Source organism: Elgaria multicarinata, chromosome 14 (assembly GCF_023053635.1).
Source record: "Elgaria multicarinata webbii isolate HBS135686 ecotype San Diego chromosome 14, rElgMul1.1.pri, whole genome shotgun sequence".
Classification (NCBI taxonomy): domain Eukaryota; kingdom Metazoa; phylum Chordata; class Lepidosauria; order Squamata; family Anguidae; genus Elgaria; species Elgaria multicarinata.
Genome location: NC_086184.1, coordinates 32,193,013 through 32,210,987, shown reverse-complemented (window position 1 = coordinate 32,210,987; position 17,975 = coordinate 32,193,013). Strand labels below are relative to the sequence as shown.

Sequence of the window (17,975 nt, the reverse complement as noted above, 5' to 3'; positions counted from 1 at the left end):
TTATACTGTTGTTTTTATGTTTCTGATTGGTTTTTAAATTTTGTATATTTTTCAATGTTTACTGTTTTAACTTTTGTGAACTGCCCAGAGAGCTTCAGCTGTGGGGCGGTATATAAATGTAATAAATAAATAAATAAAACTTACCTCACAGGGTTGTTGTGAGGATACAAAGAAATAGTAGGAGCATGTACACCACCTTTGCTTCCTTTTTTTTTTTTTTTTTTTTATTCCACCTTTGCTTCCTTAGAGGAAAAAAGGGGGATATAAATGTACTCACCTGCAGCCTGAGGTACTGCCTGCAATCCAGGGTCAGCTTCACCTCTGGATACTGTTCAGAGGCGGCCGAAGTCTCTGCTGGCTGAGGTGGAGCAGCAAATAGAACATCAAGGGGCAGAACACCCCCAAACAAGCAGAGAGTTGTTTTTAAAGAGCCGTTTTTGTTCAGAGCAGTAGGTAGTGCAGACATAATTCCTGCCGCTGTGCTGCCTGCCTTCTTTCCCTGTACAGCAGAAGATCAGGGCATCCACAGAACTGAGATAAAATAACTGTCATAAGGCTACAGCAGCTGATGTCTGGGCTGGTTGGGGATGATGGGAGTTGCAATCCAACACATCTAGGAGGCCCAAGGTTGGGTGAGACTGGGCTACTGGGGCGAAATCAGTGGTGGAAACACTCAAACTAGAAGTCCGCTCAATCTCAAAGAGGAGATTCAAAAGACCATTCCACATGGTGGGTACCACTACACACACACACACACATTTATATAAACTTTATTTAATTTATATAAACTTTATTTATGTAAGGAATTAAATAGTATCTATTTAAATAGTTTTTCATCTGGGTCTTCTTGTATAAAAACAAATTCTTCCAAGGGTGTTTTCTGCTCAGTGGGCCAGCAACTCTTCTCACATGTGTACACTAATGCTGTTCCAAATTCTACAGACACATCTGCTGAGATGGGAAACAGTATTATTCAGGCTGTGAAAGCATCACATTTCCTCCACACCATACACAGTTAGGAAGATATTTCAATGTTCATTTAAATAAAGGAATGAATACTCTCTCTGAATACCTCCTTTGTTTCCTAGCAAGTTTTCAATATGGAAAAGCATCTTTTAAATGTCGCAAGCCTGGCAAAAGCTGCCATCTTCAGCACACTCACAGAGTCCAGGTAATTATTACCTTCTTTATTAATTTATTCAATTCATTAATTGTCCTATATCAAATTATTCTCAGGGTGACTTACGTATATACAAATACAACCCAAATAAAAATAGTTCAAGCAAAGCTGTTTCAGAACTGCAGTCTAAATGCCGGAAACATGGAGTAACACTTAAGCCAGCTAGCAGCCCACTCCTACAAAGAGTTAAGCAGGCCTGAGCCCACTGAACTCAATGGATCCAGGTGTGCTTAAGCCTGCACAGGATCTCGACTGTAAGGCTGCTCATGTCCAAGTTTAAAGAAGGACGTAGCCTTTTCCAACCACAAGCAGGGATAAGGAATTCATTGCAACCCTAAGTCAAACCAAACTGGCAAGTTTACTTTTAATATTGAATAGAGAATCACTAGGCAAGAAAAAAGCTGGAAAATCATCCAAAGCAACAATTAAGGCAGAGTCTCTCCCTGTACCCCATATCTGGCTTTTCTCCCCCCTTAAAATTTATCTGATATAATTCCAAGTTACCATGTTCTCTTAACGTAGTGCGGAAGGGAACAAACCTGTCACAAAGCGCCTTGCAAGGCAGGCCCGTAACCATAAGCACTAGGAGGGGGGATTGTGGAAGCCTCCTTCTCCCAAGACTCCCGCAATTTCCATTATCCATGGCCACCATGACCATTAGCCAATGCTGGTTGAGGGACGATAAGAATTGTAGCACAAACACCTTGAGGGCACCAGGTGGTCTATCCCTGTGCTAAACTTGGTATGAAGCAAACTCAAACTAGCAGGCTGTTCCAAAAAGTAAGCTGCACAGGATCAGATTTTTCACTCCCATACATAAGGTAAGTCCTTGATGGTCTCTCAAAGCCTTTATTTGAAATTGTATGGAATATTCTTCATAGGGTAGAAATATTGGTTAAAATAGTACTACATTACAGCTGGTTGCATGACGGGGGGGCGGAGCTTGGCAGCCATGGCGGTGGCAGGTTTCTTCTGAGGCTCTGAGCTGCTTTGCCGGAAAAAGCAATTATCTATTTTTTAATGGGCATAAATCTTTGAGCAAACGACAGGAAATGATTATAAAAGCTATCGGAGCTGGAAAGTGTTGAGAAGAGCCGATGGGAGGAGGTGAGCTTGACGGAATGTCTTTATAAACTGCAGAGGCAAAACCGAAAGTAACATGATTGATGTCGCAGTTTGAAAAGAAAGAACTTATGCTTGTTAGACGTTGATCTGATTTACAGCGATCCTCACTTCTCATCCTTTATCTTAAGTTGGAAAGATTGAAATACTGGCTTTGAAGTTGTTTGCTGTAATCTTTGTAAAGTGGAAAGTGGAAGCTGTTTGCGGTGTGCCGAGAAGGGGGGGGTGAAGGGGAAGAAACAGCATTCTGTGAGGGAGATGTGGGATTTTGAGAAACTGTGAATGATTGGATCTGATCCCCTCTAGTGAATGCTGTTGTGAACTGAATATATTTCCTCCCCCTCGGGAAGAAGGTGGTGTGTTTGGCACATAGAAGAGAAGCCAGTAAAAGTTGCTAAGGAAGTGGGGGCTCTAAGATTTATGCCCTACTCAGAAGGGTCCTATGTCCAACATTAAAAAAAAGATTAAGAAGTGGGAAAAGTTGAATATACAAAAAAAGAAACCTTCAAATCATAATTTAACCCACCTCTCCCACCTGGAAGATACAGCCCCTGGAACAGACCAGGAAGACGAAGTTATAGACCCAGTTTCTTTGGATACAGTACCAAATAAAGAAAAGAATATGGCTGAAGGGGGAAAAGCAATGGACAGCAACCTTCCCTCCCTAGCAGAAATTAAGGCAGTTATTGTAGAGAATAATATCATCATTTTTAAAAAAATGGATCAGCAAATGAATGAATTTAGACAACAAATGCGTGTTCTTTCGGATAAGACCGCAGAAAACTCGGATAAGATCAAAGAGATAGAGGCAAAAGCGGAATTGGACCAGAAGAAGCAAGAGGCTTTTGAAAAATCAACAAATATTCAATTTAAGGAATGGGAATTACGTCTGATTGCCTTGGAAGACCAATCTCGTAGATCTTCGATTCGAATAAAGCAGCTGAAGCAGATACAAGGAGAAGATCTTAGAGAAATCATTCTGAACTGGTTCAAAGAGCTGATGCCTGACATACCAATAGATGGATCGGATCTGGACCGAGTCCACCGCGTGGGGGGGCAAAACTACAAAGGGACTAGAGATATTTTGGTGAAATTTGGTAACTATTATAAAAAAGAGCAAATCATGAAAGAATTGAGATCTTTGACCCAGTTACAATATAAAGGCAAAGCAGTGCAAATTTATAATGATCTTTCTCAACATACATTAAATTGGAGACGGAGTATTAAACCAATAACTGGAATGTTAATGCAGAACAAAATTCCATATGCATGGGGTTACCCGGTTTTCTTAAGATTTACATATGGGAGGAGGGAACACAGAGTAACCTCATTGGATCAAGGTAAAGAATTGCTGAAGAGGCTGGGTCTGGATGGGGAAGCAAATGGGGCTGGAGTGGGTGGGGGAGGGAATGAGGCTGGGACATCTGGAGAGTAAGAGAATTGTTAATTATGTTTGGAGATAATTGCAAATAGAAATGCTAATATAGAAACCTGCCGGCCAGGCGCAGCACTGCCTCCCCCCCCCCTTTAAAGTAGATGGCTGGAGTATTAGACTCACGGGGATATGGGGGGGGGATTAGAGTGGGGGGGTGGGGAGGGGGGGAAGGTAGGAGAGGAGGGATTGGGGTAGGAGGGTGGGGGTTTTATGTATGGAGTTTGTTTTTTTATGTAAGCAAGTTTGAATTGCTGAGCACAAGGGATCGGAAGAGATTTCAAAAGGGTGATTATGGATAAAAAGATAAAGGTATCAACACTCAATGTTAAAGGTTTGGGGGCAGTCGTGAAAAGGAAGAGAATAGAACAAATGCTTAATAAAGAGGGATCAGATATTATAATGGTCCAAGAGACACACCAAGGCTCCGAGAATTCGAATATGATAAAATTAAAGTGGTTAGCCTATTATGAAAAGTCATTAGGGACATCGAAAAAAAATGGAGTGGCCACTTTGATTTCAAAAAAAAGTGGGTTTGTATTAGAAGAAGTAAAAAAGGATGATAAGGGCAGATATCTTATGTTAAAAGGTAAAATTGAGGGAAAGGTCTATACTTTGATTAATGTTTATGCCCCAAATGAGAGGCATAGAGAGTTTTTTATAAAGTTGTTTAAAGAAATAGAAGAATTTAAGGAGGGGTATGCTATATTAGCTGGGGATTTTAATATGGTTATGGATAATAAACGGGACAGGTCAAATCCCACTAATGCTGAAAAGAGGAACAATATGACTATATTGAATAAATTAGTAAAAGAAAATGATTATTTAGATTCGTGGCGTTTACTTAACGGGAATAGGCCTGGATTTTCATACTTTTCCCCAGTTCATCATACATACTCCAGGATAGATTATATATTTGTTTCAAAAGATTTTGCAACGAGGATTTGTAAAATGGAAATGGGGGTAATAAAAGTAACTGATCATGCCTTGTTAAGTCTAGAATTTACAGTTAAGAAAGATTATAAAGAGGCATATAGATGGAAGCTGAATACAAAGATATTGAAATATAATAAAATAGTAGATAAAATTCGGAAGGAACTGTCGGAGTCATGGGAAATTAATGAAAAAGGAGGAACAGCTGGGTCAGTCATTTGGGACACCATGAAGGCTGTAGCAAGAGGAATCTGTATTAGAGAAACATGTAGTTTAAAAAGACAACAACGTGCAGAACAGGAAAAGTTAGAGATAGAAATTAAAAACTTGGAGGAAAGATATTGGCGAGTTAAAGATAAATATAAATTAGTGGAAATACAAGCTAAGAAGAAACAATTAGAAAATTTAAATATAGAAGAGATTCAAAAGAATTTAATGTATATGAAAAGGGAATATTTTGAAAACAGTGATAAGAACTCGAGGTTGCTTGCCAAGCTCACACAAAAAGAAAAAGGGAGGAATGGGATAGAAACGTTGAAAGATAGCCGAGGGAATTATTGTCATGCAATGAAAGCTAAAATAAAAAATTTTCAGGAATTTTATCAGGAATTGTATAAGGGTAAAGAAATTCAACAAGAAAAGGTGGAGGAGTATATTGGAAGGTTTATAAAGAAGGGAATAAAATTAGAATATAAGGAGTTAATGGAGTCAGTAATAACTCAAAGAGAAGTTGAAGAGGTTATTGATAAGTTAAAAGTTGGTAAATCACCGGGAGCAGATGGTTTGGGTCCAGAATATTATAAGGTCTTCAAAGACTGTTTAGTTCCAAAATTAATGGAACTTTATAATAGGATATTATCAGGAGAGAAGATACCTGAATCATGGGAACATTCAGTGATAATTCTGATCCCAAAACCAGATAAAGATTTGACTAATCCCGATTCTTATAGACCTATTTCTTTAATAAATCAGGATGCTAAAAATTTTACATCTATTATGGCCAAACGGCTAAATAAATTTTTGGCAGAATATATAGGAGCAGATCAATGTGGGTTTGTGGTAGGAAGGTATATGCATAATTTAGTGGGTAGAGTTTTAAATGTAATAAATGTAATAAATGTAATAAAAAAAGCAAATATTAAGGCAGGTATTATGGCATTAGATATTTTTAAAGCTTTTGATTGTGTTAGCTGGCAGGCACTAAAGAGTATTATAGATAAATTGGGATTTGGAAATAAATTTAAAAATGTAATAGAACAGCTATATTCCCAAAATACGGCGGTAGTGGTGGTAAATGACGGACTTACTGAAAAGATACGACTAGCCAGAGGAACAAGACAAGGATGTCCGCTCTCGCCGGTCCTGTTTGTAATGGTTATGGAAGTTTTGGCGAAGGCACTAAGGGAGGATGAAGAGTTAGAAGGAATTGGAGAGGTAAGGGAAATAAAGTTAAACATGTTTGCGGATGACACTTTATTGACCATTAAGAATCCATTAAGAAAATTAGAAAGAATTAAATATCAGTTGAGGGAATTTGAGGAAATTACAGGGTTAAAAATAAATTGGTCTAAATCAGAGATGATGTTGTTTAACTATACCAAGAAGGAAGAAAAGGATTGGGAATTTAAGGGAATGGAATTGAAAGTTAAGAATGAGATTAAATATTTGGGAATTAAAATTACAAAAAATTTAGAGAATCTTGAAAAGGAAAATTTAACGAGGTTAAAGAAAGAGGTATTAGAGAAATTGGAGAAATATAAAAGATTAAATTTATCTTGGTTCGGAAGAATAGCCTTAATAAAAATGAAGATATTAGCTAAAATTAATTTTGTATTTAGAATGTTACCTATAAAAATATCAGAAACTGAGATAAAAAGTTGGCAAAATATTATTAATAAATATTGTAATGGAGAAAAGAGAGCAAGAGTGAATAAAAATAATTGGTACCTAAGCCAAAAAAAGGGGGGAATGGGTCTCCCAAACATAAAATTATACTACGTAGCAAATAGATTAAGACATGTTGTAGAAGCAATTATGGGAGTAGGAGATTTATATTGGATGGAAGAAAAAACCATAAATAAGGTAGAGATGAATTTGGAGAATGTTTTTTTTAAAGACGGAGGAAGAAAGTGGGTTGGAAGTATAGATAATCCACTCCTGAGGACTCAATGGGAAATTTGGAGTAAATTTAAAGGGAAGCTGCTTCCGAGCAACTCTCCCTTAGCACCGATAATAATGTTAAAGAATTTCCCAGAGGATCTAAAGGGTAGATTATGTAAAATATTAAAAGAGAAAAATAAAATAAGATTAAAGGATTGGGTAAGAGATATTAAAACAAGAGAGGATATGGAAAATTTGTTAAAGGAGAAGAAGATATCTTGGCTAGAATATGGTCAATTAGAGCAATGGAATAAAAAGTGGATTAAAGATAATAGAATGTGCAGAAAGATGACGAGGTTTGAAGAATTAGTAGTAAGTAAGGAGGAAGGGAAAGGAGGTAGTATAGTTTCAAAAGGATTAATGAGTGAAATATATAAAATATTGTTAGAGAAGGAGTTTAGAGAGAATACAGAGAAAATGGTTTGGGAATCAGATTTGAAGATACAAATAGGGCGACAGAGCTGGGAGGGACTATGGAAACAAAGAGTGTTGAGAAGTTTATCAGTAAGAATAAAGGAGAATTATTTTAAAATTCTATGGAGGTGGTACCTAACCCCGGTTAGATTGAATAAGATAAGTGATCAACATTCAGCAAATTGTTGGAGAGGTTGTGGGGAAAAAGGAACGTATTTACATATGTGGTGGCAATGCAAATATGTACAAAGATTATGGAAGATGGTGTTCTCAGAAATTGAAGAAATAGTGGGAATGAAAATAGAACAAACACCAAAAATAGCATTGCTGTCACTATTTGAAGATATAAAGTGTGGAAAAGGAACTATAGAGCTAATATCGAATTTGTTGGTTGCAGCACGACTGATGGTAGCTAGGAACTGGAAGATCCAAGGGGAATACTCTATTGAGGAATGGTATAAAGAAGTCTGGGACATAGCCATTAATGATAAACTGACATGTAATATTAAGTGGAGAAAAGGCGTAACTAAAATAAATGAGTTCGAAGGAATTTGGAAACAGTTCCTAGTGTTTGTGTTTACTAAGGGAAGTGGGAAACCACCAGCAGAAGAAACGATTAGATTTTGGACTCAAGAATGATCCCGAGGTGGGGGGTGCACTTTTATGTTAAGAACGAAGATGTTGTAGTATGATAAGGTATATGTAATAGTTTTTGATATTTGTACTCAACAATCATTCAATATGTATGCAGCAGATATTTGATGTTTTTTTTTTCTTATTGTGTTTTGTTTCAGTTATATTTTGGTAATGTTTATCTATGTTTATATAGTGTTGAAAATGAATAAAAATTTAATAAAAAAAAAAAACAGCTGGTTGCATGACATCCTAAGCAAACACAGCTAATGGAATGGCTGTTTCTACTGAAAAACAAAATTAAAATGGGTGTGTAAAAGATAAGTTGCAAAGAATCCATAAGAATGTACTGCAAGTCATCTGAATGGCACATGTAGAGGAGAGGATCCTAGTGACCTGTGCCCATTGTCTTCATTTGATAAGCTTTTCTATTTGTCCTAGGAGTAGGACCAGAGAAGCTTAATTCGATTCCAGTTCCAAAGGACAAGACGTTTGCTTGGTCACTACTGCAGACATACCTGGGACACTCCAGATAGGTGATGGGAGTTCTGGTCCAGGGTATCTGGAGGGCACCAGTTTGGGAAAGGGCTGCCCTATTGTTAAACCTTCTGAAAATAATGAAAAGGGGAAGGAGAAGAAGTTGCAAGCTGCAATTTTACCGGGTTCCGTACCGTCATCTCCGGCCTTGAGCATGCTGACCAAGGTGGGCATAAGTTGAAATTCAAAGATTCTCCTGCTATTACAGTTCCTACAGGGTGGGGCTGCTGTCTTGATGTCTGTTGAAGGGCAGGTGATAAATAAAGGCTGCCCTCCCCAGGAGTACCTAAAAGTCAAAAGAGCCTATACGTTTGCCTTTATCAATGTTTAATCACATTAGGCTAAACCGCCCCTCTTCACATCAGCACCAGGCTGCCCCCCACTTCATGCTCACGCTCACCTTCTCCCTCCCTCCCACGTACACACAGAAGTGTGGGAGATTCTGATCTGCAGTGCAAGTCCGCACCACTAGAAAGAGCCAGTGGATAGTCCAACCATAGGGACAGCGGGAGCAGTCAACAAACACTCCATGGGCCAGTCTAGCTGGAGACGCACTCAGATGCTTCATTCTTTCACGTGCAAACCCATACACTCCAGCGGCATGGGGTTCCCACCAAGGGGAAATGGCTCTCACACATCTCTGTGTTTGTGTGTGTATGAAGCAATTGTCTCTGAATAGGTGATGCAGAGATCAATTAATTTGCTCTGTACTTAATCTGGCTGAAACTCACTTGAGGTCAGTATGACAGGCTGCAATCCTATACACCTGTGGTGCAGAGCCTCAGGCACCCAGGCCAAATACAGCCCTCCAGGGTCCCCGAGATGGCCCCACCTCCTTCCTTTTGCCCCACCTCTTTCCCCCAACCAGCACTCTCATTGGCTGCCTCGCCACTTCAGAATTGTGGTCTTTTGGGGAACTCACCAAAGCCTCAGCCTGTACATCATCCAGAAGAAGGGTTTCTTGCCCTTGTAGCCTTCTGCTAAAAGATCTGGCAACGCCTTCCTTATTGGACTTTGCATTTGACTAACCCTTAACCTGTCAATCTGCATGCAGTTGATGATCTAATGCTGTCGTCCTAGCACAGATGTCTCTTCAGTTTCCCTGGTCTGACAGGTTGGAATCACTATTTTATGATGTTTTATGATGGTTTTAATTTTTGTGAACCACCCAGAGAGCTTCGACTATTGGGCGGTATAAAAATGTAATAAATAAATAAATAAATAAATATTTGAGATAGATTCCTTGCTAGTGTCTAAGGCAGCCTTTCTAACCTACTACCTTCCAGTTGTGTTGCAGCATGGCCTGTTGGAAAGTGGCCACGCTGACTGGGGGAATTGTAGTCCAACATATCTGGAGTGCAACATATTTGGAAAATCTAATCTAAGGGAAACTAATTTAATTCTTGCCCAATGCTCTGTTCTCCAATACAGAGAAACTAAATAGATGGGTCAGCCTACCTTAAGATCTGTTCCTTGCAGACAGAAATTCTTTTCAAAAACTTATGGAACACCTGGTCTCTCTTTTCAGCTTTACTTTTCTCATACTTCTCATTCAGTGCATAACTAAGCACAGGGAAAAAATGCCAATGTTAGTCATCATATTACCAAGTGGCAACATACACAAAGAAATATTTTCTACCTAACAGGCAATGAATAAATACTGTTGGTATTAGTTCAGCAGAAGTCCCAGTCCTGAGACATGCCAAGGACATCTGGAGGTCACTAGTGTGGGTTAGCTACCTAAAGGCCTAAGCACGAGTTGTTTTCCTTTTGAGCATGCACCCTGACTAGCAGGGGCAACGAGCGACCTCAGTGGCTATTCCCAATGACTGAAGAGCAGCACAGGCAGCTTTCAAATAAACACATAAATAAAATTCTGTCTGATGAACATTTCTATTAGAGATGGGTGAAAACCAAATTATCTACAGGCCACTAAAAATGAACGAGTTCGCATGTCATGCTAACTCTGTGAATAGGCCATGGTGGGTTGTTTGTTTGTGGAACAACCCAAGGTATGCCTGACGGAGGATCAGGAGGGTCAAGGCAGCACAAGTGAGAAGCACTGGAAATAGGGCGGGGGAGGGGGAGCCAGGAGAGGTAAGAGCACCCAAACAGGACACACACACACACACTATTTCCCCCTTGGCGCTGTGATCCTCTCAGTTTTAAGTGTTGAACTGACACTTCTCCGGGTCTCCCACGTATTCAACACTTCTCCGACTCTCCAGCTACTCCAGAAGGGGAGATATTAACTCCCCACCCTCTTCTTGCAGATCCTGCTGCAGTTAGTGTGGTCACTCCTGGGCCCCTCTTTCCTCTTACTGTTATTTCTCCTCCCTGCCCTTCACAACTGCATGCAAATTAGTCGATATGCTTTTGACCACCTTTCTGTTCTGGTATTTTGCCGTCTGAATGGCTTTAGTTTTATGTCTGTGAATTGCTCTGAAGTCTACAGTAGAAAAATAAATGAATATTCAAATGAACAAGCAACATTCTTGTACGTATTTTCTATGTTGTAAATCCTTGTTTGCAATTCTTATACCCAAACGAACGTGGCTGTAGCCCACGGCAGAGTCTTCAGCCGTGCTAGGAGCTCCCCAAATCTGAGAGACTCCAGCACTTGCCTGCTACACAAGACCTCCCACACTGGCCCTGACTTACGCCTCACCTGTCTGACATCATTTGTTCCAAATCAAGCCCCTCCCTCTGCTGATATTCCGTTAAGAGGTTTTGGGCATGGCCCACATCATCACAGCCACGGTAGTCTTCCTCATCCATTACACTGATGAAGTAGGACTGGAACAGGGGAACACAGCTGGGCATGACTTGCTCCTCCCCAGGTGGGTCACAGGAGTGGAAGGGATGTGAGACGCCAGGGACTTCTCTGAGGCTCAGATCTTGGAACTGGTTTGCACAATCTTCTTTGGGCACAGGGTCTGATGCTGGGTGTGAGCCCAGGCTGTGGCCTGTAGTGTGTCCAGAAGATGCTATTCCATTGTCTTCTCCCCAGTCATCTGCTCCTTCACACCAGTCCTGGGCTGCAAGGACACATTCTTGCTTCTGGGAAGACAGGAGCATAGGAAGTGGGCAGATACCTGAGTCAGATCCTTGGTCCATCCAGCTCGGTATTGTCTACACCAGCCTTGCTCAACCTGCTGCCCTCCAGATGCATTGGACTACTACAACTGGATTCTGGGAGTTGTAGTCCAACGCATCTGGAGGACAGCAGGTTGGGGAAGGCTGTTCTACCAGCAGCTCACCAGGGTTTCAGGCAGGGGGAGTCTTCTCAGCCCTACCTGGAGTCTTCTCAGCCCTACCTGCCAGGGACTGAACCTAAGGCCTTCTGCATGCAAAGCATCTGCTTGACCACTGAACGACGGCCCTTCAGGCCTGCATCAACAGATGCCAATGCAAGTCCTGCAAAGCCTCCTAAGACTTTGGAGAGGGGAGCAGCATCAGTCTGCTGTAGTCAAAATGAAGTGAATTGCAGCAATGTAAAGAGGAATAAATTATAGCACATCAACGTTCCTGGACTAAATTCCACAAAAGTTTAAGCCAGAATAAATGTGTTCATCTTTAAGGTGCCACAAAACTCTTCGGCTTTGTTGTTTTTTTGCTTCAAGTCTGTACGAAGATTTTGATAGGCTTTTAAATATGCTTATTTATGTAACCAGACTTTCTCCTGTGGTGTGAAGGCGGGCTCCAGCCCAGCTGCATGGTTAGGCTGTCACCACCAGCAGGGATGAAGCCAATCGGTGTGCACGAGGGAGGTGGTGGGGCCATGCCACATGCATATTTTGGAATTCACTATGCATGAGCAATATTTCATTAATCATGAGCCCATCTGTGGTGAGGGGACTGAGGGGCAAAAAAGCAGGGAAGGAACAGGACTACTAGCACCCATGGCAACACGGGCTTAACAGCACCACCACCACCACCACCTTCTTGTTGGGAACTGCACGAATCAGAAGGAGAGGAAGCATCAGTCAGGCCCTCCCCATCACACCTAGGCCTAATCTACACCAAGCAGGATATTGCACTATGAAAGCAGTATAGAAAAGGCAGGAGCCACACCAAGCAGGATATAGCATTATGAAAGCGGTATATGGTCTGTGTCAATGGGCCCAAGAGTTATCAGTGAATAACTGATCATCTCACACTATTGCCCCGCTCGTGCTCTTCGCTCCTCTAATGCCATGTTTTTCACCTGCCCAAGGGTCTCTACTTCCCTTGCTCGGCTTCGTCCATTTTCTTCGGCTGCCCCTTACGCCTGGAACGCTCTTCCAGAACATTTGAGAACTACAAGTTCAATCGCAGCTTTTAAAGCTCAGCTAAAACCTTTTCTTTTTTCTAAAGCTTTTAAAACTTGATTTTGTTCTGACTTTTATACTGTTCGTTTTACTCTACCCTGTGTCTGTTTGGTGCATTCTCTTCCCCTTCTTATTGTTTTATTATGATTTTATTAGAATGTAAGCCTATGCGGCAGGGTTTTGCTATTTTATTGTTTTACTCTGTACAGCACCATGTACATTGATGATGCTATATAAATAAATAATAATAACAACAGTGCACTTCAATACCGCTATAAAGCAGTCGTGTGGCTCCTGCCTCTTATATACCGCTTTCATAGTGCATGTGCAATGTCCCGCTTGCTGTAGATTAGGCCCTAAATTCACTTTCCCCTCCTGCTACTAACTGCCACTTTTGAGGCCATCAGAAGATGAGAAAGCAGCGGCCCTTTCACTGCATTATTTATTACATTTTTATACCGCCTAATAGCCTTGCCCTGCTGCAATTTGCAACTAAGAATTTAGTGCCTGAATTTGCTTTTTCTTTTCCCTCCCAATCCCCTTTCCTTTTGTGTCATGTCTTTTAGACTGTAAGACTTATTTCTTGGCTTGCCTTTTCTCTGAGCGCCTTTTTGGCTGAATGGTGGTGCTTTCAATAAAGAACTTCTCGAGGCCTGTTCCCAGGTAAGCCTGTGATTCCACAAAGCAACACGTGGACCTATTTCCATGGATGTTTATAAGCATGAAAGTTTTATTGGCACTTATTACTCAAGCTGCTGCTTCAACAACTTTTCAGTGAGCTACTTCTAACAAGAATCCACAGAAGATCATCCCAGTGCCAACAACCCATTTTCACCTGTACCCATGTAATCATTCCACAGTTGCCTAACATCACAGTTGATTCTTGGCCACCTGCTATTGCTTTACAAAAATGTACCTGATGGTACACAATACCTGCTTCAATTTGCAGTCCTGTGTTCCTTTTCCTTGAACTTGCAAATACTGGGATCGCAACACCTTCCAGCTTTAGCAATGCAGGATACAAAAGAAGCACAAAAGAAACGTAATCAATGTTTGCGAACAGAACGTCAGCGTTTCATAGCGGTTTTCCTAAATAGTATAATGTAGCTCGATTGATAACTGGCAAATAGAGGGAGAAAACGTGGAGGCAGTGACAGACTTTGTATTTCTGGGCACAAAGATTACTGCAGACGCTGACTGCAGCCAGGAAATCAGGAGACGTTTACTTCTTGGGAGGAGAGCAATGACAAATCTTGATAAAATAGTTAAGAGCAGAGACACCACACTGACAACAAAGGTCTGCATAGTTAAAGCAATGGTATTCCCCGTAGTAACCTATGGCTGCGAGAGCTGGACCATAAGGAAAGCTGAGCGAAGGAAGATAGATGCTTTTGAACTGTGGTGTTGAAGGAAAATTCTGGGAGTGCCTTGGACTGCAAGAAGATCAAACCAGTCCATACTCCAGGAAATAAAGCCAGACTGCTCACTTGAGGGAATGGTATTAAAGGCAAAACTGAAGTACTTTGGCCACATAATGAGAAGACAGGATACCCTGGAGAAGAAGCTGATGCTAGGGAAAGTGGAAGGCAAAAGGAAGAGGGGCTGACCAAGGGCAAGATGGATGGAGGATATTCTGGAGGTGACAGACTTGACCTTGGGGGAGCTGGGGGTGGCGACAGCCGACAGAAAGCTCTGGCGTGGGCTGGTCCATGAAGTCACAAAGAGTCGGAAGCGACTGAACGAATAAACAACAAAAAAGGGACTAAGAGGCTTAGAGACATAAATCAGGAGGTCCCTGTCTTGAATCTCTTCTCTGTCATGAACTCATCAGGTGGTTGTAGGAACCTGCCTTATGCAGAGTCAGATGCTTGGTGTGTCTAGTTCAGCATTGGCTGACAGAGGCTCTACCTCTGGGACTTTTTACATACAAAGCATGTGTTCTACGGAGCTACTGCCCTTCCCCTAAAAATAAAGTACGACCCTAATCCTCATGGTTCTGAATAAGGGGCTAATTTAAATAGGAACCTATGACTGACTCAGAAGATTGGTCCATCTAGCTCAGTTCTGTCTACCGTGACCAGGAGCGGCTCTCGGGGGTTCTCAGGCAGGAGTCTTTTGTAGCCCTTCCTGGAAATGCCTGGGACCAAACCTAGGACATCTTATTTTCAAAGCATTTGCTCTGCTACCAGGCCAGCTGCCCCCTCCACCCCCCTCAGAATCTGAAATATGAGTTAGTACGGACCTACCTTACAGGGTTGTAAGGGCTGCTGAGAACTTTGAATACACGATAAAGGTGTTTCAAATCGGTGATGATTTACTACTACTACTTAACCATGTATCTCTGGCACCCAGTGTCCACCTGCAGCACAAGATACAGGGGCTGCCCCCAAACCATTGAGAAAAGGGACAAATAAACTACCCACCTTTCCAAGTCCCCCCAGCAGCTTTCTGTAGCGCAAGCAAAGACGTTGATGACGCGGTGGAACGGTGAGCCTTCGAGGGGGCAGTAGACCTGCACGACGTGCATCAGGGCAGTACCACAAATGCCACAGGCTGGATGCGCCAGAGTTACTGATGGGAGGCAATCCTAGCGACAAAGGAAAAAAAGATGTAGAAGGTGATGCGCTCTCTTCATTTTTCAACAGGAAGACGGTTTGGTAAAACAAAGCAAAACCGGCTCTGATTTGACAAAGGCACATTGCAGACACTGGCTTGTATCTGATGCAGGTCTAACTTAATTACCATTAATTTCAATGGGTCTACTCTAAGTAGGACTAACACTGGAGACAACCCAGCCCATTCCTGGCAACAAGCAATTAACCATCAGGAATACAATTGCAGCCCAGTGTTTATGCCACAAGATGTGGAGAAGGCTAATAGTGTAGATGGTTTTAAAGACGTATGCATGAAGGAGGGAGGAGGAACTTGAGAACAGCCATATCAATGACTATTTGTCATGATGGCTCTAGATTCAGAGGCTGTTGCCTTTGCACCCTGCTTCGGACTTCCTGGCACAGTTGTCTGGCTACCGTGGGAAGCAGGAGGCCGGGCCCGGAGGTGGCCCTCCAGTCCGGTCCCTCCAGGACTCTTCGCATGCAACAGCCGCCTCATCCCTTTCCATTGAAGTTGAACACAGAAACATGCCTTACGCCAAGTCACCCCCTTGGTCCATCTAGCCCAGTGTTGGACCACAACGTCCACCCCTGGCTACGCTGGCAGGGAATGATGGTAAGTGCAGTCCAGCACAGCACCAGGCTGAGGAAGATGAAACTATATTGGCTAACAGCAGTTCTTCAGAGATGCAGGCAGAAGCCTTTCCCCACAGCTCCTGGAGATGCCAGAGATGGAATCTCTTCCACTGAGCTGCGACCCTTCCCCTCACTCACCAGGACATTCTACAGGATTGGGGATTAACAGCCAGTCAATGCCCATGGCTAGTTTGATGCCTATACACAGAACCAAGAGTATGGCTGGCTGGGGCATGCTGGGAGTTGTAGGAGTTTTTTTTCTGTCTAGACTTGCATAGCATTGTGCCCTTTGGCAGCAATTCCACTTGGAGCCACAAATCTATGCATGCTAACCCTGGACTCAACACGCCGAGTATATATGCACAGCAAGGGCAGGCAACCCTGGTACCTTCCACAAGTTTTGGACTACAACATCCATACTTATTCCCACATTCTTATTCCATACTTATCCGAGAATGGAGATTCTGTCTTCTTGGCTGTCAAGCTCTTGCAGCATTCCTTGGTCTAACACCCTTGTTTTGGACTACAATGTCCATCATCCCCAGGAATACTGGGAGTTGTTCTTTCTGACAGCTCTCCAGATGTTTTGGATATTCAGTGGCCATGCTGCCTGGGGATGAAGGGTGTGTGTGGCCCAACTCTTTTGGAGGGGGCTGGGTTGAAGAAGTCTGTGCTATTGTCTCTTCTAAGTTTTCAGAAGCAATTTTTGGTGCTTTTTTTGTTGGGGGGGGGGACTGACAGTGTTTTGCTGCACTGCTTGAATATTGCCAAGCCATTCTTTTTAATGTAAGTGACTCATAAACAGCGGCAAGTAAAGAAAGACTCCCTTACCGCTAGTCATGCTGGCTGGAGCTAATGGGAGTTGTAGTCCAAAAGATGGGCGTGTGTGTGGGTCTCCTACAAGCAGGCTGCCTACCCTTAAAGCTAGCAGAGGCTGGTGGCTCCGATTTCGGTAGGTCTGTGAATCCATTCCCGGTTTCACGCAGAACCTTAAAAGAGCTACCCAAAGTGCTGAACACTATTCCCAAAATAGCTTCTGGCCGTAGGGAGCTGCCTTATGCTGGGTCAGACCCTGGGTCCTGCTAAGCCCGGCATTGTCGACACTGACTGACCGGGTGTCCGCACTAGGTTCATCCTCCTCCTCCTCCTCCTCCTCCTCCTCGGCTCTCCAGGGCTCCAAGCAGGAATCCCCCCAGCCCCGCCTGGAGACGCCTGGGACGGCGCCTGGGACCTTCTGCATGCGAAGCAGGGGCGCCTCCACTGAGCCGCCCCGTTCTGCCTGGAACCCGGAGCGGATTCACCCAGCCCCACTGAGGCCGGAGCCACCAGTCCCCACTGCCTGAAGCTCAGGGGCGTTTACGAGCCGGGCGAGAAGGCTCGAGGATCCGCCGGGCCCGCCGCCCCTCCTCACCGGAGACCCGCCCACTTTGCTCGCCGCCCCGTGGAGCTGCAGGCCGGCCTGGCACGAGCCCGCCGCGGCGGGGATGTCGCGCAGCCCCAGCAGCACCGGAGGCGCGGCGGCGGCGGCCGTGGCCATGGCCATGGGCTCTCTCTCGGGCGCGGCGCGGCGCGCACGTGGCGGCTCCAGGGCGACCCGGAAGCCAGGGCCGCCGTCGTCACGGGCCACGTGGGTCCGGCGGCCGAGGCGGGCCAAAACTCCTGGCCGCGCAGGGCGCTGGCGCAGGCTCTGCCCCGGGGCTTCGCACGGCCCCTGCCCCGAGCTGGAGCGGCGCCCGCCGGGTACGTGCGATTGCAACTCCCAGCAGGGCTGGCGAGTTTTATTCATTGCATTTCTGTGCGGCCTTTTCTTTTTCTCTTTTGAAGCCAACCAAGGGGGTTTATAAAAACGCAAGAACGTAGAGCACCCAGGGCCAGGTGCCAGACTATTTTGCGCCCTAGGCAAAATGTGCTTGCAGTGGGGAGAGAAGATCTTGGGGCTGCAGGAGCCTGGGCTCTGCAGTCTCTTTCCCCCAGCTGCTGAACATCTGCTGACTAGTGCCCCGCCT

General features: G+C 43.6%; 1 protein-coding gene across 1 annotated transcript; it reads right to left on the bottom strand.

The window, feature by feature from the left end:
• Nucleotides 1-775: 775 nt before the first annotated feature.
• Nucleotides 776-17,755, bottom strand: PDCD2L (programmed cell death 2 like). The gene is made up of 7 exons (XM_063141480.1): nt 17,381-17,755; nt 15,145-15,308; nt 13,655-13,724; nt 11,080-11,471; nt 9,870-9,974; nt 8,546-8,697; nt 776-948 (listed from the first exon to the last, which is right to left on the bottom strand). The coding sequence occupies exons 1-7, from the start codon at nt 17,753-17,755 to the stop codon at nt 818-820; spliced, it is 1,389 nt and encodes a 462-aa protein (XP_062997550.1). The 3' UTR covers nt 776-817.
• Nucleotides 17,756-17,975: the final 220 nt, after the last annotated feature.

What these genes read in the sequence shown, in the direction of transcription:
- PDCD2L (XM_063141480.1), bottom strand. Translation starts at nt 17,755, where the DNA reads ATGAATAAAACTCGCCAGCCCTGCTGGGAGTTGCAATCGCACGTACCC. An exon ending in GCAAAGTGGGCGGGTCTCCG is followed by an intron (nt 15,309 to 17,380) that starts GTGAGGAGGGGC and finishes CTTTGTCGCTAG; the next exon opens with GATTGCCTCCCATCAGTAAC. An exon ending in AGGACTGCAAATTGAAGCAG is followed by an intron (nt 11,472 to 13,654) that starts GTATTGTGTACC and finishes CTGTCTTCCCAG; the next exon opens with AAGCAAGAATGTGTCCTTGC.